Source organism: Amphiura filiformis, chromosome 5 (genome assembly GCF_039555335.1).
Source record: "Amphiura filiformis chromosome 5, Afil_fr2py, whole genome shotgun sequence".
Taxonomy (NCBI): domain Eukaryota; kingdom Metazoa; phylum Echinodermata; class Ophiuroidea; order Amphilepidida; family Amphiuridae; genus Amphiura; species Amphiura filiformis.
Window position 1 is genome coordinate 11,915,742 of NC_092632.1, and position 23,748 is coordinate 11,939,489.

Below are 23,748 nucleotides of genomic sequence, written 5' to 3' on the forward strand. Positions count from 1 at the left end.
TTGGTCGGTTATCCAATGTCAAGTGCTTGGCACTCCTGATCTTCAGCGCACTTGACACCATAAACAACACCACTAATACGGCCCTTAAGGCAGATAGAAACATTCTACAGCGATTTGTGACACCCTCTAAGGCAGGACGTACAACTTGGACCAGATTCTGCAGCATGAACTTATACCTGTTCAAATTTCACTTGCTACCATGAATGAGAGTCTGCATATAAGCAGTGGCGGCTGAGTTTCAGAGGATTCAGGTAACCTTTGACAGATACCAGCATGATTCCATCAAGACTGGAACCAGAACAAAACGAACCCGGGCTATCGACCAGTATGCCAGGTAATAGAAAACCACAACGTTCTCTACCGAATAACTGGACTAACTTTCTCTCACTTGGAGAGAATAAAGCAAATCTTGCCGCTCCTATCTCAACAGCTTATGACAAATGCTGTATCAATTGCACCCACAACACTTGTAGTGGCTGGAGGATTTGCACATATAACAGAAGTTAGATCTTCAGATTCAGGGATGACACAACAGCCCTAGAGGCCATGAGGAGGCGGATACTCACTTTGTACTTCATTGCATTAACACAAATGCTGAAGCTGTAGTGGTTTCAGTACGTGACACTGACATACTTGTCTTGCTGGCTGCTTATTTTGACAAGACGCTATGCACTCAGCTGTGGATGAAGGCAGGATTTGTAAGAAGCCCAAATACATCCCAATCCACAAAATCCATCAGGAACTGCTGCCTTGCCAAGTGGAAGCTTTGCTTCTATTTCATAACTGGTTGTGACAGTGTGTCACAGCTTGCTGGCTACGGCAAAAAGACAGAGGTGTTTCAAGCAATTGTTGACAGCTCTTAGCACAATTCATTTGCAAGGTGCATGCCAGATGATGTGCACAGATGCGATAAGGCACGTGTGATACTATTCTCAAATTGTTGTCCACAGGAGAATCTACCACCAACATGCAAATGTACCAATGGATGTATAAACAATTGCAGCTGCATGAAAGCTAAGCTAACATGCACAGATGGTTGTGCATACGTGTGCATTTAACAGCCAACAAGAGTGCAGAAACAGAAGAGACTTTCAAGTCTCTTCTGTTTCTGCACTCTTGCCTTAAAAGGCATCAATTAAAGTTAGGAATCACTGAACTACAAAGTGAAAGGTCAAATAGAAAGAATCAACTAGTTACAAGATCCTAACGGGAACAATTAGCCGTAAGTAACATTAAGTGCCAATGTTGACAGTTTCATGAGTTGTACGGTGTAAAGTATAATAGGTAATTTGGAAATCTTTAACCTTTTTAAATGCACTTGGAAAACTAATTTAATATTAAATTAAAATTAAAAGTGCATTTAGCCACAGAACGTAATGTACCCTTTATATGAAAACGATGACAATTTTATTTTTTGAAATACACCCAGAAATTGCCAAATGAATGGCAGCCATCTTGGAATTCTAAATGGTGGCAACCCTAACTAGTTACAGCAGGTAGAAGGTAGCAGATAATTTGTAATCCATGGTATCAAAATGATGGGTACTGCCATCATTTTTTAAACTTCTATGTTGCCTACTATCCAAGTTATAACATGAAATGCAGAAACTTGATGAAAATGGCGGCCATCTTGGAATTCTAGATGGTGGCAACCGTGACTAGTTACAACAGATAGTAGGTAACAGATAATTTGGAATCCTTGGTATTAAAAACATGGGTACTGCCATCATTTTTAAACTTCTATGCTGCCTATCAAGTTATAGCAGGAAATGCATAAACTTGATGAAAATGGCGGCCATTTTGGAATTCAACATGGCGGCAAAACCATACCACTTGAAACTTCCTCTGCATCATAAACATGAATATTGCCACCATTTTTAACCTCCTATGCTGTTTAAAATTCAAGTTATTATCAAAAATATGTTGAAAATGGCAGCCATTTTGTTTTTTGAATTTTGAAGGCTAAGACTCCAAAACTGAACTGGTTAAACAGCATTTTCAAATTCAGCACCCTCGAATTATCTTAAAAAGCTTGTTTAACCACTTTTAACACGAAATGCCTCCAGTAAGCACAAATTCTCAAATTTTGACTTGTCTAATACGTTAAACTTTGCAGATTAAGCGCAAAATCACGCCTTTGAACATTAATTGTTTAAAAATCTTAAACTTTTCTTCTTATACTTGGCGACTGTTAACTGCCGGAACAAGAGTGTATGTATGTTGTTGATGTTTCTCAAATTTCAAAACCATGGGCTGTCAATCACTTGTTTTTCATAATCCTGGCTCCAGAACAACAATTGAAGCTGATCAAAAAACAAAATCGTATAAAAGGCATTGGACTAAGTAGTATAGACACAGTACCAACAACAACGACATCGACGACAACAACAACAATGACAGCAACAGCAGCCCCATTCTCCCCTTTCTCCTCATCCTATCATCACTATTTTCATATTCAAAGTATAAAATGTGTTACTTGTTGATTCGAAACTGTCCGTTTTCATTTGCTTCTTTAAAGCCATATTATAACATTTGCTGAGGAGGACGCCCTCACTGAATTTTTTTAATTCATTTTTTTACACGATTAAATTGTACTTTATTAAACCAATATAGCCTGCAAAAATCAAGACTCTAGGTGCTGTAGTTTTGTCAAAATCCGAGATTTTGAATAAAACGCCGGATTCGGCGCTTTATTATTACGATGGAATTATTAGTCGAACGCATACACGATGTTCATAACACACAGTACGTGACGGCGTGCGGGACGGTGATATACACAACAAAAGGTCGTACTATAACATGACCGAAGGAGTGGTACGTATTGGCGACATGTGCGCTGGTAGTAAATTCCTTTGCTTTGCCGTAGTTGTTCGGCTCAAAAATAAAGGGATATATCTGACAGTAAAAGCTAACATTTTATGGCAAAGAAATGCTAATCTATTTTGTTTGAAAATGTTATAACATGGCTTTAACATGGTGTGATTTTGATCAATTACTTCGAGATAAATTTGTCCACAGGTTTTTGCTTGAAGAAAGAATATTGCCGACTTCTTGATATGTCGATTGCTTGACTACGTGAAGCTTGAAATTAGAATAATTTTGTTCGCTGACATGCTATTGCTATTTACAGACCAAAACGATTTCAACGGGGATTTCTTAGTTGTGAATTTGATAATATAAAGTTCAAAAAAGCAGTTATCACGAAGATGGCAAAAATTATGTGATATTTGACAGCTATTGCAATAAAAGGTAATAAGAAATTATAAAAATAAATGAAAGTTAAATGAAAATGAGATTTTTTTTAAGACGACCTCAATTGTTTGTGTACTTACATTGGTAAACAAGTAGAACAAGGTATAGTTTATAAAATAAATATCGACATACAGATTTCAATACAATATACACACTCACCATGCTCACTACTACACAAATATTTACCGTCCATCATGGTAGAAACAGTCACGTGTTATACCATTCGAAACGACTCCATTGCGTGTAAATGGAGATTGTATGCATTGAAATGAGACTAACTCAAAACAGAATTGCCCATTGCCAAATTCGAGTCAATTTATATTCAATGTGTACTGTTTGAAATGACTTCTGTAGGAGAATGTTATCTACCGTAGATAGCCCACCTGAAGGCTAGTGCATTATTATTCATTGATATGCCTTAAAGTAACACACAGGATGAAAGTAGCATGTGATGCTTCAAGGATCAGGCCTAGTCCTGCTCAAATTGAAAATACTGTATCGTAAAGAGTCAATTTTCGACATCGATTGCCAGCGCCTCCAAAGCAAATACAAATGCAATTAAAGTTACGGGCCTCATTCACGTTAACGCACCTAGAGAACACGTAATGTTTTGTAACATGAAGTCTCTATGATTAAAGTACAGGTGATGATAACAAACTAATGGCTTCCAGCGTTGTTACACCTCTCAGGGCTATGGTTAGATGGCCGAAATACTTGGAAGTGTTTTTCCAGTCAATAAGGATGGACACCCCATTCATAATGAGAATTCAAAGCACAAGTAGCATAAGTACACATTTATTGGTTTACTTTATCCTTCTGTTGATAACAAAAATCAACTTCAAAATTATTGAATGCCACGCCATAGCTTTAAAAATGTGTATGTATTTAGAGCCCCTCCCCAGAACGTCTTGAAAAGTTGTCATGTCTATTTTGTGTCCCATTATTGCCTCCTGATTGGTGAGATAGTATTCTGGCTAATGTCATTCATCACACTTTCCTCTGCTCTGGTTCCAGTCCCGGGGTGTTTCATCTACGATTTACTATAGCTAGTGTCATCTCATTTTATAAACCAATTGACACACACGAGCTCAAATACCATGACCTTTTAGACAATGGATGACAGGTCGCTTTTATCGGTGTCAGGTGCTTCTTTGGGATATTTTTACATAATGCTGTAGTATAAAATAATATTTGGTTCATTTTCATTCACAGCTTCATTTTGGCTGCTTGTGCGTAATTGTTTTTAGTAATAAGTTAAATAAAAGAAGTACAATCTTAGGCTGTACTGACATAAAAGCAATTGCTTCATTTAAGATTTTGTGACAACACGGTGGAAATTATGTGACGATCCTATCCTCTTGCCCTTTCATTCATCAAGAGTTCCGTATGTTCTACAGTTTTTAATCTTTTAATGCAATGCCTCCTCTTCTTCCCCTTGTCGTCAAATGTTCTGTCCAATATCACAGTTGATTCACCCAACTCGCCAGCAATTATTACTGAACTTTGTGCATTTTAATAACCACAAGAATAAATGAAAAATATGGAATAAATTAATGTTGTAACTTGAACACTTCAAATTTGATATGCACGTACAACCGAGCAACCACGTACCAAGGAAACCCCAGGCGCATGTCAAATCGATTGGAACAACAGAAATGAAATGTTACAAAATTGGCACTGTTGCTTATTACGTCATTAATGTTGACTGAGCCATGTGTTTGCATGCTACATATGAGTATTGGATGTGACTTAATACAGTTGATACGTTAAACATAATACTTTCCTGTTCCAATACTGTCGTTTTGACTGAGTAACAAGTTTACAATAATTAACTTGGGCTTATTTGTTCCGATAGCTAGATGATGGTTTGAGAGCAATGGGATTTTTTTTTCACTAAATCAAACGAAAATTATATTACCTTTGGATTATATGTTTTTCTTGCATTGATTTCTTTTGGTATTTTGTTTTCTTACGTTGCTTTCGTGAATCCAAATAAATCTCTCCTTGAACGTAATGCGTTATTTTGTTTCATGCAATTGACAATCATACAATGTTAATGCCAGGATACTAACTGGGAAGGTATTATAACAAAGACATAGCAGTGTTATATCTTTTTAATTGAACTTTAACATGTTTAATGACACAACGTAATAAAATCATATTATCATTAGAATGAAGAAGTTTAAACTCTTAAAGAAGTTCCCTGAATCAGTCTTAGCAATATCATCAGGTGTATAGACTTTTTTGAAGCGCAAGCATGGGGTCCAGGGACCCAGGGGCCACCGAGCAGGGGGCAACATTCAAAGAATTATCCCACCGACCCGCTGTAAAATGACTCTACTAGGACAAATGTAAGCGAGAATGAGGACAATGCGGAAATATGCCTTTATGATAAAATTAGTACTCCATGATGCAGTCATGTCTACAGTAGAATTCATCTCGACCTTTGCAGGACTTAACCCCATTAAAAGCTATTAAACCAAGATAACACTCATTGAAACAGCTCAACTGATTAAATCGGATCTTCTCTGGTTGTGCACAAGTGACTGTTTTCATGTGCGATATCGCAATAAAACTGGTATTCATAGCTTCAGTTGGGTAACCGATTATAAAGGAAACGAAAGGAAACAATGTTATGTGTGGCTTTGTTCACGAAATCAGACAATGTCGTGCTTTTTGTAAACCAGCATTCTTGAAAATGAGCAACATAATGATTTTTGACTTAACACGGTTTAGAAATAATTTCTTCATATTTTTGGTGTTATCTGTCGTTTACATGTCCTTCCTAAAACACAAAAGTACGACCCTCTCCAAACACCTAAATTAGCTAAAAATTTAGGACATGTTACAAAACTTTATTTTCTAGAACCTATTTAGAATAATTTAAATGTAGCTTTTACCGGTTTTTTGTGGCATCCTTCAGAAGTGAGCGGTCCGATACCAATATTTTCGGTCAAATCTCCATTCAAATAACACGGGGAGTTGGCTAGCTATGCCTTGCCCTCACTCATATTTTACAAAAAGTACGACCATTTCTGAACATCTAACCTAGCTGTAATTTTAGGTCATGTTAGAGAAATATATTTGCTAGAAGTTTTGGAGAATAAATAAAATATTGGCTGGTTATTTTTCACACAGTGATGTTAACTAGGCAAGTGTCCATTCTCCCAACATACATCATTTGTAGGGTCACGCGTCAATGGTGAGAGCACTGTGTATTGTGTATAGGAAAACGGACAGTAACTGCAGTATGCCAAGTCAAAAAGTGGGGAATATATCCCCACCGCCCCCATTGTGATTACATGTTGGGCGTATAGAGCAATCCCAAAGGTGAATTTGTAAGAAACGCACAAAACTGACTATCTGTACAATAGCCTGCTCCTGTGTATGGCGCAATGAAGTCTAAGTTGGCACTTTCATTGGGTGCCTCCTAGATATTGTTTCGATTGGCCATCTCCAAACCCAACATTGAGACATCTGAGCCTATACTCCTCGTTCTGTTATCACCTGCAGGGCCTTACAAGTGAACCCTAATCAAGTTACCATAGTATAGATAGACTGTAGTACCTTAAAAGTTTCATATGGATCCAAGTATACAACAAACGTTCAATAGCGGATAGATGTAGAACAAGGTTGAAAACATCTCACAGCAGATGTAGCTACCTCGTTGTTCATTGCCACCGTGACGACGATCAGTTCGGGCGGCTGTGTCAAAGGCTACTATTGGAAATGTAGGACACGGTCACAAGTCCTCCGCTAATCAACATTTGAAAATACTTAGAATTACAACATTACTAGCATGACAGCATGACAACAGCATTACCCTGAAGGTAATTTGGAAGACGTAAGGTTGATCAACCATGACATTATATTGTTGTTTATTAGGATGAACTCCTCGGGTGTTATTATTGTCCTTGTTGTCTTTCTTTCTCATCACAGCTTGTCAATTATTGAAAGTTGGTGGATTTTAAATCCGTATCAAATTACTATTAAATTGGGTGTTGGGTTCTGTTTCATAAATGAATTAATTATGTCTGTACTATAGTTCATGTTACTTTCTCCATTGCAAAGATACAAGTTCGGAGGTTGCAAAATGTGCATCAAGTTAGTTAACTTTAGTGTTCGTGTTTACATGTCAAATAGGTGAATTCAGTGTTCAGGACAATTTCACGTTGTCCATACTGCAACAAGTCTTTACAGATAATCAGAATAAAACATTGAAGTATAACCTTATCTGGTTAGGTTCCGGTCAAAATCCTATACGAAATATAATCCTACTAACTGAATGCATTATTTTAATTGATACATTGTTTGTAAAGGAGGGTTTTTAATAAGAACATTAATATACTTTAAAGTTCACAATACTGATATATTTTTCATTTTATGTTTGTTTGTCTTTGCAGGTGTAGAAATTGGCATTACCCAGCGAAATTACCCAACACAACTGTAGTTGTAGTATTCCATAACGAAGGCTGGTCAACATTAATTAGAACAATTCACAGCATTATAAATGCGTCACCACCGCATCTACTACATGAAGTACTAATGGTCGATGATTTTAGTGAGAAAGGTAATATAGAATACATTATATTCAACACAAATCTATAAACGAAAGATTTTTTCTTTCTTTTTACCTTCGGCTTCCAAATACAGTTTGGAGTACAAGGAAATACATATGACCTTGAGATTAACTGTTTTTGATTTGAATGTTGTCTGAGTTCAAGCCAAAATTAATTTTATACCTTGAATATGAACAACTGGGAAGAAAAAGAGCAAGGTTCACCAACTTGATGTGGGTTAACAAGTAAAATACAGTCTAGACGGTCCGCAGAGGGGGGGGGGGGCAAAACAGCAAAATGTGGGCATTAGAAGTAGATAAAGTTCTATAGCTAAACAAAAATGACCCGTCCCAATGTTTGGCTCTCGAAATTTACCTACTTCTAATGCCTACATTTTGCTATTTTTGCCCCCCCCTGCATACCGTCTAGTCTGTATTTTACCTGTTTCCCCACATCAAGTTGATGTACCCTGCTCATTTTCTTTCTAGTAATATACGGTATGTCCTATAAACTTTATTTGAACTTAATACTAAAGCACAAAGTTTTGAATGTACAAAATCAAACTAAAGCAGCATCGCCATCGTTCGTTTGATAGAGATGGAGACGATGTTAGATTTTCTTACAAAAGAAAAATGAAATACACAAGTTCTGATTTGTTACTGACTGTAATCGTTAATAATGTACTTCGATTTGTTTACAGAGCATCTCAAGGATAGGTTAGACGAATACATTAAGATTCCAAAGCTTCAAGGGAAAGTACGATTGATAAGAAATTCCAAACGAGAAGGTCTAATTAGATCAAGAACCAAAGGAGCCATGTATTCAAGGGGTGAAGTGGTTACCTTCTTAGACGCTCATTGTGAATGTGGCACCAATTGGCTGCCACCGTTACTTGCTGAAATAGCCGCAAACAGGTAATGTTGTATAATACTCTAAATTTACTATAAAAATTAAATGGACGATGTTCTTGTCAGGAATAACTAATTTTTTTGTTGATCTAAGAGTTTACCGGATAGAGGCGAGCGGGCGATCACTGGCAAATTGCATCAGTCGATTCATATAAATACCGTTAAGTACGATTGGCTAAACGAAACCGCTATGTGCGAGCTGTAGCAAATCAAGTCTGAACCGCATCTACAAACACACATTTTGCAGATTATAGTTTTTTGATCCATTTATTTATGGCTTCTTTTGTTCAAAAGATGGCAATTACTAATGACTAATGATAGGAAACATTTGTAATGGATTGTGAATTTGTTCTTTTCTTATGAAACTAACTCTTTTGATAAAATCATTTTAAATTAAATTTGATATCCATTGAAGTGTTACATTATTATAACAAATTGATTCACGTAAATGAGCAGCAGCAGATGTTGCTATTCTTTTTATGTTGCTCTATAATATTTTTGTAAATTGAATAGCACGCTAAATTAATTTGAAGGAGCGCGGGGGCATATGAATGCACTTAGCGGATATTGAACAGTCGACAATTGAGCAAACAAGCCAGATTACATAAAGATTATGCTTTTGCTGAAATCTGACAACATCGCGGCACTTGAAAGGTACAAGACGGCATGAATAGTTAAGAAACTGAAGTAACCCAGGTTCTTGCAAAACATTATTGCTTTGATTATTTGAAGCTTGTCAATTGCGCAATTGCAGCCGTACAATTTGGTTATTAACACATGAATAGAATGTTAGCTTTGGCAGCTGGTGGTTGTTGAATCATTTTAAAGACGATAACAGGGACAAGTCGAGTGTTGCTCTGCTGTTAAGTATGTGTACAAATGCTGACACAAAACTCCAGGGAAACCTTCATTAAAAGTATTCCGGAGTTTCAAGTTCAAAAGCATAAACGGCATGTCCATTAAACGGTCGTCCATTAAAGGCAGTGAAAACAGTCCTGTAGTTGCCAGGGTCCCAAGGGGATAGTCCGACAGTTCGCTAATACCATTACTAACTCTAACTTTGGGACTAGCGACCACTTTTTATTTCACGCACTCGGTAACCTTTTTTCGACTGGTGAACCTTATTTTTAGACTACCGTACCGTAGGACCAGCGAACCCTAGGCTAGCGGTCAGTGCCGTTAAAACAACAATACGGTTGAACCATCCAGAACCGTTGATTAAACTTGTGGCTGCTTAATTTCAGATAAAATTATTGTTAGTAAATGTGCAACAGTAGAAGAAGGCGATCAACTGATTTTAACCAACAATTTACTGTATAATAATGCAAATCACCAAGATTATCGGTAGTTTAAGGGTGATTAGTTATCACTCTATCAACTACGTCTTCCTCTCTGTCAGAATTAGTCTTTCCGTCTATATGGTTCATTTTTGCAAATATTTGCACAATTCTTATACCTTTACAGTCTGTCTTATATCCCAAATTACATTAAAATCAAAGACCAACACTTGAAAATTACTCGAGGCCGTTCCAAATATATAAGTAAGCCGGCACTGATGATGTTTTCCAACGCCTTGTTGAGTAAAGAACATGATCCAGCGTGCAGTATTTTAATTATTGTCGCAAGGGCCCACTCCCATGTGAATTGTTTAAAGCAATGTGTAAGATCTAGTAATATGCCATCATATATAGATAATTGTGACCTTTAGTTAACGTGCCGAGTGGATGTACTATGGTTTCCATACACATAACTCTCCGCATAACCACACTGTGTATCCATCCTGCACCTGAAGTTAGCGTCGTTAATGACGAGACCGGTTTTAAAAGTGCGTAGAAGGTAGCTAAGAACTCGCTTCCTTTCTTTACAAGCTCGTTCTTTCAACACAATTTGCATTTTTCTGAAATTAAGTAATGTGAGTACAACACATTTATTATTGCCACGCTTTCTAGATATTTCCTGAAATTATCAAGTTTTCATCAATCAATTTGTATCATTTTTCCTTTTAGGAGTTGTTTCATGAAAAAAAGTCTTTCATAAGGAGCGGGACTTCCTCTTCCCGTGTAACTGTATCATTAACAGCCCTTAAGACAATGGGTAATTGGAGTATGTGGCGGGAAAGTATCATTATATTGAAGGGGTGCTGAAATTCAGTATCTTGGGGGCAAAATATCGCTCGATATTTTCGAAATGCTTCCTAAGCAAACGTCACTCATCGTCAGAGTCCGCCAATAATTTCAAACCTACCTTTATACTTAAACAGAGATGTTAAAATAAGACTGATAAAGGATATTAGATATTTCCATTGCTGAGGTCAAATTCTTCAATAAAACCAATCTTAAATGCTTTGATTTGGGGAAGTTTCAGGAATAGTTGGAATAGCACGAACTTCCTCGCCCTCAAAGAGGGTACCTCTCAGAACCACGTAAGTATGTAATGCATGTGCTGAACGGGTTCTACGCCATTAGGCTACAGAAACTCCCAAATTACTTTATTTTTAAATAATTCGACATGTTCGAGAACAAATCAGAAAGTACAATACCATGAGCATACATATTCTATTCCCAGTTTTGACACTCATTGTTATTAAGACTGGTGCCTAAAGGAATGTAGCGATATTATCTTAAAACAACTTTTTCACACAATTATTTATCCCTTCTTATCTTCATCACAGATCTACGGTGGTGTGTCCAACAGTAGATGCCATTGAAGCAGAAGATTTCTCATACGGGCCTCAGCTGGATGGACTATGTCGTGGGGCATTTGATTGGGACTTCTGGTATAAACGAATTCCAGTATCTCAATCAAGAGAACGAATTGGTATGAAATATCGCAGTCAGGCATACAGGTAGGAAAATCAGCACTTTTTGTCAAAACATGCAATAGCGTAAGTTTTATTAACGAGGACTTCCCGTGCATATCTGAAGGGAATTTGTACTTAGTATCGCAGTCAGTAATTTGGAAGGGCTTCAACTGTGTAATATGCTTATAATTATCAAACTGAATACCGATTCTCAAACGCTTACTAGATTTGCCGAGTCTGTATTTTGCAATCAGAATTGCTTCTCGTCAATATGTGTCTGCAAGAATCGTTCAAAGAATCGATCTGATCTTGTGGAAATTTTGAAACCTTGTATGGGCAGGGAAATCTGTATGAGACATTTGCATGTGTAGGTAATGTATAATGTACTCAAATTGTACAAAATGTTATTATTTGGTTCCTTGATTTGGATTCTAATAGTAGGGCTATATGTCCCAGCAAGGTGTTAATGAGGAAAGCAATGTAAATCCAATGCCCCAAAGAGACAGTAAGCTATAGTAGCTTATAACATTGTATAACGACAAACACAGCATTGGGTTGTTAGAACTTAAGGTATCACGGCACCATAGAAGATGCGGAAAAGGTCAATACTGCATTCTCAGTTCCAAAAGTAATAGCGGTTCTTAAAGATGTTTAACATGAAATTATAATGCATTTTCTGGTAACTGTAAGAGTTTTTCTGCTGATAATTAACGCCGATAATTTGTTTTAGGTACTAAGATGTTAGTTACGTTCTAATCTTCGAACAATTTTCGGTAGTAGCAAAGATGTTTAAGAGAAGCAAAATCCAACTTATTCACGTCATCTTAAATTCCTCACACGTATTTCGGTTAACATGGATTGAAGTGTACGGTGTTTATACTCATGCATACTGATTTCTAAATCCATTTCAATTGATACGCATGTTTACATAAGCAGGAACGGGCTGTTACTAAATCTTTCCTTTCTGAGAGGGATTTTCTTATTTTGTAACTCCCGATGTCAATGACATTGATTTAGAGTGGGTGCATAGCAAAGGTGCTTTACATTGTAATTGCTACTTCTGTATGAATGAGCAGATTTATGTGCTCGGCTATAAGTATACCATTAGAAAATTTAGACGAGATGAGAAAGGTTACGCATGGTTTGACAATCATAACTTTACTGTTTTATAACATCATGATCATCAAAGGTTATATCGGGTCGACGAAAAATTTGAGTTGATCTGGACATCATTCTTAGATGACTATCTAAACTGAATTGCTGGCAAATTGCTCTGAACAATAAGATATAAGCTTATAAATTTTCAAACCTACGCATCGAATTTTCTTTTTAATGTTCCTCGACTCATCCATTAGGTGGTCTATTCAGGGACTCACTTGTTTTAATCTTTAATTGTAATCTTTATTTCTTTAATTTTGGAACAGTTCTTCCGTGATGGCAGGAGGATTATTTGCAATTGACAAGAAGTACTTCTTTGAAATCGGCGGTTATGACCCAGGGCTTCAGATATGGGGAGGAGAAAACTTTGAAATTTCATTTAAGGTGAGCTTGTGAAATTACCAAGTAACATTTCATCAAAATCAGATTTCAATGGCATATTTTGTTCACTTGTATCAAACAAAAATTATCGTATGCAAAAGCTTAAAAACGAGTGTGCTCGGTTGATTTACCAACAATCACAATCATGTCATATCACCCGTTGAGCTCTCTGGTCACCGTCTGACCCTTTTAGATTACTAAAACACGTAAATATGCTGGATACAGAACCTTCTCAGTGGCTGGCCTGGCCCCAGAGTATCGAACAATCTTCCAAATAATGCTTCCACAGTTGAGGGCTTCAATTCATCTCTCAGACACTCGTTTAGGTCTTACTAGTATATTCTTTTCTGTTTGCTTTATTTTCAAGGAAATAGTATGGGTATATAGTGACGCTTTAAAGGAGGATTTCGTGATCATAGCATCCTCTTTTTATGACATTTTTCAGTAGATATCCACGAAAAACTTATTTCCAAAATTTCAGTTGATTCCGATTTTGCGTTTGCGAGTTATGCATGATTATGTGTATTACACTGCTCCATAGACAATGTGTTGTAATTTCGTTCTGGTGCACCAGAACGAAATTCAAATTTGGCGATATTTTTGCTAAACGAATTAATCTGCAAGAAATATTTGGTACATAAACATTATGTAGCCAGAGGTATCCAGTGGTGTAAAAATCTCAACTTTTTTAGGAAAAGTGGGGGATGAGGCTGTGGATCACGAAATGCCCCTTTAATAGAAAATGAATTTTGGTCTCATGCGAGTTTAGAGATCAGAAGAATCAACTTGTGTGCTTTATTGTACATTCTATGCCAAACCCTCACTTAACATATATTGCTACACGGTATTGAATGCTAATCTTTGAACGTAAAAAGAAGAAACAATGTTCTTTTAGTTTGCTACTAAGGACCCTTATCGTTTATGCTTATTGCGTTTCCAGATTTGGATGTGTGGTGGCGCACTCAAATTCGTACCATGTTCCCGAGTTGGTCATATCTATCGCAAAGGAGTACCTTATTCTTATCCAGACACAGGTGTCGATGGTGTATCCGTTATTCAAATGGTAAGGTACTAGGTACACTAAAGGAACTGCATTTCCTGTCACACAAAGAATTGTTTTTAAACTTACGTTGATTGTATATAAATGTATCAATGATATTGCTGCGTTATCTGAACTTCTTTCACATTATGTTTCCACCCGTACGCTTCGATCTGGAAACATGCAGCTTCTTCAAGAATCAAAATCCAACCGCACATGTGGTGACAGATCATTTGCAATTGCAACTCCACGTCTATGGAATGAACTGCCTATTTATATTAGAACTGCTAAAAATATAACTGTGTTTAAAAAGTTGTTAAAACCCCATCTTATGTCAGAGACATTTTGTAATTCTTAAGTTATTTTCCTTAATTTACTTCCAGTTTTCTTTGTCTATTGTTCATTTTTTTGTTTTTGTTTTAGTGCCTTGATTGAGTGGATATGTGCCTTGTCGCTATTATTATTAGTAGTAGTAAAACACGTGGAAAGTGCATTTCATTATAACGCCGGGAATCAAACTCAATAATGATATTAGACCCAATTAGACATATCACCAGCTCTTTTGCTTTTGAGCACCAATAGTTCTATCCTGAACCTTTTCAGAGCCACCATGTTATCAGTTCTCCTCAAATATATTTTATTGAGAAAAACACATTTACTTTTCAGAATTATATGAGAGTTGCTGAAGTTTGGCTGGACGAATATAAGGAATACTTCTATGCCGATAAACCACACCTAAAGGGGAAACTTCGCGGAGATATTGACGATCAAGTGAGATTCCGCAGAGAAAATTGTCCTAAATCTTTTAAGTGGTTTATGCACGAAATAGCCTTTGATACTCTAGAAAAGTTTCCGCCGCCATCACCCAACAGAGTTTGGGGAGAGGTAGGTATCCAACTTATGTAATTTTTAACTGTATCTATCATTTCATTATCATTTCGAATGCGGTATTTTGAAGAATGTTTGGTTGTTTTTCTATATACAAGTGGATGTGTAAAAAGCACCAAAGGTTCAATATTACGATTAGCTAGTGACTTGTATTTGGGTGCATGTCTATATTTTCTGAAAAAGTAATTAAGACCTTCATCTTCTTGGACTAAATCGGTATCATTTTATATTTAAAAGAATTATTAGCTTACATATACCCGGCATTAGGTGACAGTGTGCATAGAATAGAGCAGTGGGTCGTGAAAATGAAATGCTATGTACTTCAATTTGCAATTATTACAGAATAAACCTTACTACATCTTGTTTTAGTACACAATTTGTTTCTATTGCTATTGATAATATTACGGTCCAAGTATTCTTATAATAGGGAGATTAATTAAGATATCCCTAGGACATCTCGTCTTTAACAACAAAAATAATAAGCCACGAATATGTATCATCATTAATAATAGCCGAGTCAATATCAAGCATATTCAATATATTGTGTGTAGGTTTGATATTCGGCACCTGTTGTATCTTAACGCTGTTTTGTTTGTTTGTTTCAGATTCGAGCACTGGATTCTGACTTATGTATTGATACCTTGGCGCGAGAGAAACGCGGTGGACCAATAGGAATAAGCCCTTGCCATGGAATGGGTGGTAATCAGCGTTTTAGGCTGAACATGATGGGCGAGATAGCTATTTATGAATATTGTTTATATCCAGTCAGTACAGAAATCAGAATACGATTGTGCCGCATAACGCAATCTAATGTACCATCCAATGCCGTTTGGGAGTTTAATGAGGTGAGACTTATTATGACCACGAAGTGGTTGGAGAGGCTCATAGTATGAGCGTTAAAGTGTCCATTTCTCTTTGTCATGTTTATATTCAGTTTCCACTGGTATCATTACATTGATTCCCCCATGTTTGTTTTGTGGGTGTGTGTGGGTGGGGGTGTGTGTGTGTGTGTGTGTGTGTTCTGTCTCTATTTTTTTAAATATCTTACTTATTATTTGAGTACAACATTTGTTTTTTTTTAATCAGCTGAGAGAATAAATTGGAACATCTTTTATGTATTTATTATCGTTTATATATAATATAAATAATAGAGGCCCAAGAATTTACCCTTGGGGTACACCAGAACTGTTATTTTACAAATTTAAAATTAACATAATTATTATCAACAATATTTCCAAATGATAAGGGCAACTTGTTGTTTCTAAGAATATTTTACACAATTGGTCATACGATTATTAAGAATATTGCAAAAAATAAACTTGTTAACCAAATGGCTCTTTGGATCAACATTCTCATTGTTTTGAGATGTGACTTTTTTCTCCAAAACTATATAGCTACATAAAATGTATAGACTTTGAAAGTGTATACTTATGGCTCGATTAAGACTACAGCTCGATGAAAGTACACAGCTGGTCCACTAATGACAAGTTACATGTTTAAGTATTTATGTATTATGTTTTTAAAACTGTTAATCACAATCCAAAAGCGCATAAAAACTCTTAGTTTTTAGTAAATAAAAAATATTCAATGTTGAGTAAAAGTGGAACAGGGCAATGTTGAATAAATTATACCCAAATTGAGTAACAAAAATTAATATTGAGTTATGTTTGAGTCATTTTGTTGCTGAGTTCTATTTTTACTCAACATTGAGTAATTTTTACTATTTGTTATTTAGAGTGTGTGTATCATTACTCCACATGTACAGGAGTGATCACGGTAGGCATTCCAAATAACTAGTAACTATCATAATACTATCTGCGTAACCACAACTTTTTATACCATTTCTGTTTTCTGTTTTGCAGGATAACAATACCATCAGAGTGAAGAAAACCAATTATTGCCTAGATCACGACAGTACTAATTATGAAGTCTTCCTCTCGCCCTGTGACTACATCAAAAGTTCACAAAGATTTATAATGAAAGAAACTAAGTCATGACAGTACTAGAGTTTATTTAGATGTAGTAGTCAGGCTATGTATGTTGTTTGTATGATAAATGTATTGTATTTTGGCATTAATTTAGTCAGAACCGTGTCTGCACTCTACTGATAAAATTGAATGGATCAGATATGAGGTTTGAGGGCTCAAACACGTCACTTTCACACTGTTTCTTTCATTTTTATTATCGATGTATAATATTCATTCAATGATTCTGCATACCTGATTGGTGAATTGTCTCAACAACTTGTAATGATAAAGTATTTGGGGAGGGGGAAATCGTAATTTTACAAAATTGAAATGAAGCTTTTCCGGTATTTTGTCCCACAGGAAGATAACATATTCACCTATCAAGGCGACAATAAATGTTTTAGCTTGCAATTCATACTTGATTAGATGCGTATATATAGTGTTTACATATCCAATCAACTTCTCAATCAAGATCAGATTGGATATATTCACGAAAAATAATAATCGTTAAACGAGATGAAAAACACGAGCTCTGATTAAATATGCCAAAATACAAACAAACTTTAATTTCAGCATCCAATATTTTCGAGTTTCGAAAATTTTTTTGTAAGAGCACCAAACTACACCAACAGGTCTGTTTTAAAAAACCAGTTTGAAGACATATTTCGAGGGTTGAGAGCCAGAAAACCTTAACTCACAAGCATAAAGTCGCCAGCACACTAAAAAAATAATAGAAAACAAAAGAAATTCTGGAGGAAATATTGAAGCCCAAAGCAAGGAGCCATTCTGACATGTTTGGTATGGAGTTAAAGGGTATAAAATAAGGACTTCAAACCTGGAACATCTGCCAACTTGATGCTCATTTTGTGAGAGCTGGTCAAAGTGAGTTAAGGCTTTCTGGTTCTGAACCCTCGAGTTGTGCTATTCATAATTTCAATTTGAAAATTATAAAACAGATCGATTATCAAGTACTGTAACAATAGTATAGCGTTATCTTCAGACATTATCCACAGACTATAAAAACTATATTTGTACATTAACTACTTGGAAGTACTATGAGGTACTTTGTATTTATACAGCTGTGAAATGCTGCAAAGAGACTCTTTAAATATATTTCTGGACGCTTTTGAAAGAATGAGGTATTTCAAAATGATAATCTGGATCTGGATACAATCATGATCAGCTGATAATCAAAAACAACAGTAGGATCTTAAAAAAGGAAATGTTTCTGCTGTCGTTTACAAGATGAATGGCGAAAACACACAAGCATATCTAAAGAATATATTTTTAGAACTTCTCTCACGTAAATTTACGAGGTTTAACTGAAAGGTTGGTGTTCTTATCCTTAGTGGTTGCCATTCTCACAGCACGTTTTAATACCGCATTATATCCATCAACCGCACTCTGTGCTTGACATTCTGTGCTTGACATCCAGCAGCTAAACTCATAGCAAAACCAAATTATTTTCACGTAAACAATCATGAGTACGCATTTACCTGATTTGAGGCTTTTTTTTTCAACAAGTCGCGAGACTAATTATTTAAATACCCCGTTCTTGTTGCAACCAATTAGTATTATTCAGATGAAAGCATTATCTTTTAAGCATTATGACATTTCATTGATTGATAGTTTACCTTGTTTAAATCTACTCTGTGTCGGCTTCGATTGATGTTCTGATCACAGCTAATTATACACCTTATTTGCCAGGGAATTTGAATTCTAGTAGTGTATTGGGGCAATGTGGCTTCCTATTAGATATGTTTCTTACTTTTTTAATATTGGTTTGATGATACACTCTATTAATGGGTGTAAGTCCCTCTGGCAATTAAGCCACGGAGTTTTTGTTGATGTAAGGTATTCATACTCAGAAGAAGTATGACTACGTGAAATATTTACCTACCTGAAATATCTATTTTCTTTATTAATTTAATCCATAATTACCTTGTTAGAGTAAATATATGAAAATATTTGCACAAAATCATATAACATAATACTGTAAATACACTTTAAGTTTACATTTTATTACGTCATGAATGAATGCTAGTTTTGCTTGTATAAGGTTTTCTCATTATATCATCTCATTTGTCATGTGCAATAATAATTTCATCCCACCCAATTGGCCATTTACCCATTGCCCATAACGCATCTTAACTGTGACATATAAAAATGGCGGACAAGAAATGTACCCTTACGGTCAAACTTAGAGTCAATATGGGTCATCAGGAGAAATATTTTCCTAAAATATTGAACTAACATTGCAGCTGTTTGGTACTTCAGCATTGTGTCATCTGCAATTTGATCAGATTTTGACCAATTGCATTATGGACAAGATGCATTATGGACAATGGGCAAGTTGATACTATACACCAGTTTTATCATTAATATTACCTTCACGTCTATGTCAATCAAATCAGCACGTTCCGCGATTAGTTAATATATTTACGAACTTGAGTTGGCCGGCGAATGCGTATGTGGATGAGATTGTCAGGCGTAAAGCGTGATTTTTAGATTGAATGGACTTTTATTTACTAGTAGTCACACCACACCACCGATTATTACATCTTAGTATGAAAACACATACATTCGCCCCGTAAATAAAGGCCGTAACTGCTTGGGTAATCTAGTTCTGTAAGCCAATGATTGCGATGCGATGATACTTTGCATTGGAACTGGGATGATCCATTTTTGTACAAAAATGAAAAACATATTCTATGAGCAGGGTAATAATATTTGTATTATTAATCTGAGGTGGAAATGGAATGTTCAATTCAAGAGATATAATTATTTCCCCTTAAGCGACGAAAAAATAACCTGTTCTACAAGCGGACGAACCTTTCAAATAGGGTCGGACGGTCGGGCTTTTTTTTATGCAAATGACCCCGAAAATCACTGTAAATATTTTCAATTTGGGGAAATACCAAAATAATTTTGTTCCTGATATTTTGGACACTTTGGTCGGCATTCATTTGTACAGAAAAAAATTGTTTCCATTTTTTTTGTAAAATCTGGGTCGGTCGGGCCCGTAGAACAGGGTTTTCTTTTTCCGTGGCCTTATGGATATATCATTTTTATTGCTGAATGACATAATTGCTAGTTCTTAATTTGTTTTACATAAACTCAAACCATCAACTGTTCTTTAATAAACAGCTATCTTGAAAATCAGAACCGTGTTTTATCTCGCAATAGATATGCGGGTATTGCTCATGACGACTACACGCAAGAATAAACACGTCGAGTAGCATTGGTCTTTTGCGCCGGCGCAGTATTTTGCCCTTGCGCGTGTGAATCAATAATTCAATAATAGTCAAAAAAGTGGACGTAAATTACATCCAAAGATAATTATAGGGTTGAAGAATGATAATAAAAGTATTATTTTTAGGCACAGCCTGGTATAACACGGTAGATACCATTACTTTTTTTTTACGTGGGACGAGGCGGAACGTGTTTCTACCGTGTATCAGGAGGTTTCAAAACAATGCTTTTATTCACTAAACATGAGATGTGAAATAATTAGATACTGCGAACGGTTTTAGAGCTTTTTACATTCCGTGACATCGTTTTAAATAGAAATCGGTAACAGTGTCACTACGTTTGTTATGGTTTTCTTAATACTTGGTTGCATGCATTATTAAATTATAATGAAAGTATAATTGAGAAGTAATTCATTGATAGAGCCAGCGCAGTCACCTTCGGAGCCTTATTTCACCCTTATACAGATGAGCACTCCATTATAATGCCTCTTTGAAGGTGTCTTGGGAAGTATTTCTTGAACTGCATATCTCCTTGTCTTGGGTAGGCATCAATCAATTCTCTGAGGTCTCTGGACTTAGGACCAGACTCTGTTGGATTAAACCGGTTTTAAGGGCACCCAACCGTCCCGCTTCCCTCAGAGCATATTCCAGTGCTGACATGAACTCCATCAGCCAGCCGAAATGATCCTGATCCTGAACACCTGCGTACACACCGCGGCGAGCTCAGTGCAGCGAGCTCAAAAGGACATTAACAATATTGAGTATTATACTCAAGTGGAAATTGACAGTATTTGACAGTTTCTGAATTGAAGATGGGCAAGTGCGGTATTTTAATTTTAAATGGTCATTTAGCAATATCTAAATAAGTATGTGTACCCATGTACATGTATCAAATGACCAGTATTCAACAGCTTCAGTGAGTCCAGATCCACCTATGTATTTATTTCAGAAAAACTGTACATTTTTAGTATTTCGAGAGGATTCAGACTCCTTAATGTTACACTTTGAAAGATGCAGACTTTTCAAAAATTATCAAAACTGATGGGCACTGTTGATACAACCTGTATCTACATTGTCTTGATAGACGTCACATTTCGTGAATGTGGAATTTAAACATTGGTCAGAATGTGTACCCGTCAATATCAAAATATAATCAGATACATGAATTTTAATTATGAGAAAATGATTCTTCTGTAAACATGTAAACTCGTTTTCCCATTTTCTGCGCATTTCAATATAACGGGAGCATTCACCTATTTGTTCGTATTCTGTATGTAATCTAACCTATTTGAATTCACCGTAATCATGGTAATGGTAATTTTCAGGTATCTTTGTTGATAAATGTTTTACCTATTGTTTTACAATTCATTTGCATGTGTACAGTGCGTCTCTGAAACAATCATACCGTATTGTGTTGTAGCAAAAACATTCTATTTGTACACACGAAACTGCATTGTTAATGAATTTACTGAATTTCTGAATTCAATTTCAATACACATTCTTTTCTACTCGTGGATTTGCGAGCTAGTGTGATTGGTCGCTAGAAGTATTTCCCTAAATTGCCTATTCGATGTTTACAGGGCAAACGAAAGATACAGTTAAAATTGTATTTTGAAAAGTGACGGTTATGAATTAGGTTAATGACTTTGCGGGGTTTTTTCCTTCAGGATATTCCCGGAATATTAAGATATTTCGCACTACCCTCAAAACAACTGATGCGTAGTCATTAACCTCTAAAAATTGTACATGAAATCTGTTTTTATTAAACATTGTTAAACAAACTATTCAATTCTGTTAGGGCATTAACAGTACGGTTCTTTCAGAGACACCCTGGAACATGGACCATTTTGGTGTTAGTGATCCAATTATTGTACAAAGTACACTCATATTTTATATATCATTGTGACTTTGTTAATAAATTTATGAAGGGAATAAACATGCATCCGTGTTTTATTCGACGGGGTGTGTGGTCAGGCACACTCTATAGGTATTGTACTCAAAACTCATAGAGCATTATAATTTTCGCCAGCCAAGTTCTTCTACTTCCATGTTAACACCAGGGATCGCTAGGAACACCATGACCCATTACTAGTTCGATGGCATAACCAGTTCACGGTGGGGTGGCACCTAACACAAATGACAATACGGTTGTGCTTCCCCGGAAAGACCCCCTTTTGAACGAATTTTGCAGCTCCGAAAAAAACACCTAAATTTGATCAAATATTCCAGAAATGAATGGCACCAACCCACCCCCCCAGAAGACATGTAAGTTTGTACAATAAATTGCGAGACCAAACTTTTATCAACAAAAAAGGGAAAGCCTAAAATAAAAAGGTGTCTTTTTCGTGGGGGGGGGGTTCCAGAGCATTCAAAATTGCGCATTCAAACAGAAAGCCAAGAAAGACCCTTGATAATTAACTTTTCGTAGCTCCAAAATACCTCCTTTTACTTGTTCGGTGCTCCAAAAGACCCTCCTTTTACCGGTACGCCGTCAGCTCCAAGAGACCCACCACCTCAAAATTGAGGATGAGCATGCCCACCAAAATTTTATTATGTGGAAAAGAAAAGAACCACTGCACTTCCTGAGTTCACAGTGGCTCGGGCAATCTCATCTAAAGTCCCCGTGACAATTTCTCAATCCTCATATAATTATATTACTTGTCTCGTATTGTCTCACGTCCTGCTATGGTGAAGTACATAGGACGCCGCCTTCTTCATTTGATATTATAATTGGTCGCTAAGACACAATGACAGAGTTATCATGGGGACTTTAGTTGAGATTGCTCGAGTGAACTCAGGTAGTGCAGCAGTGGTTAAGCAATTTCTCGCATATATATTAATTGTGTCTTGCATTGTCTGCTAGGATGAAGCATATAGCCATCTCCTTCTTTATTATTTACCTTTTGTTTTATTCAAGTACATGGCTGTCTCTTGTGCGTAGAGTGTATATGTCCAGAGAGAGTGGGTCGTTTTATGTTTTCAGTACCGAAAAGCCAACCTCGTTAAAGCTTTTGATCAGCTTAACGGCCATATCATACTAAGCAATCGCTAAAAGCGTAAGGTTTGTTTTGTGACGTACCTTCCGCCGCTTATCGGAAAGGCAATTGCCGATATCAGATCGATACGTCGCTAGCATGCCCTAGCGGCGTCAAATTGCAACCAGTTAACTTGAAGGCAACTTTGTTGCCACGTCGACTGGACGCAGGTAGCGATTGTGAAAACGCTACAATTGTTTGGTTAGTAACGATTTTAATTGACTGAGACTGTTAGTACGATATGGGCATACGGCGAGTCGGGGGCAGATAAAGCTGACACAAATGGCTTGATATATGGGGTGTCGTTTCTGTTGCATGTGTATGATGTTTCTCATGAGAGGGAAAACGCCCAAAACTTTCGTCTTGATGTAGAATTTGGCTCATGAACCTCAAGACCTATGGAACTATAAATGCAATTATTGGCTTCTGTGACTCAATTCCTATCAAATCAATTTGTTTAGTTAAATGGTAACAGTGGAGCATCTCAATTGGACTACGTCTGTTTCTGTA

General features: G+C 36.4%; 1 protein-coding gene across 1 annotated transcript in view; it reads left to right on the top strand.

Annotated features, from left to right (window-relative positions):
- LOC140152631 (N-acetylgalactosaminyltransferase 7-like) overlaps nucleotides 1-22,139 on the top strand; it is a 227,187-nt gene extending 205,048 nt beyond the window's left edge. Inside the window, exons 3-10 of the mRNA XM_072175053.1 lie at nucleotides 7,656-7,822; nucleotides 8,512-8,725; nucleotides 11,391-11,564; nucleotides 12,944-13,061; nucleotides 13,999-14,121; nucleotides 14,764-14,982; nucleotides 15,591-15,830; nucleotides 16,848-22,139. Of these exons, the coding sequence (XP_072031154.1) occupies nucleotides 7,656-7,822; nucleotides 8,512-8,725; nucleotides 11,391-11,564; nucleotides 12,944-13,061; nucleotides 13,999-14,121; nucleotides 14,764-14,982; nucleotides 15,591-15,830; nucleotides 16,848-16,982 (1,390 nt within the window). The 3' untranslated portion in view covers nucleotides 16,983-22,139. The remainder of the gene's footprint in view (nucleotides 1-7,655; nucleotides 7,823-8,511; nucleotides 8,726-11,390; nucleotides 11,565-12,943; nucleotides 13,062-13,998; nucleotides 14,122-14,763; nucleotides 14,983-15,590; nucleotides 15,831-16,847) is intronic.
- Nucleotides 22,140-23,748: the final 1,609 nt, after the last annotated feature.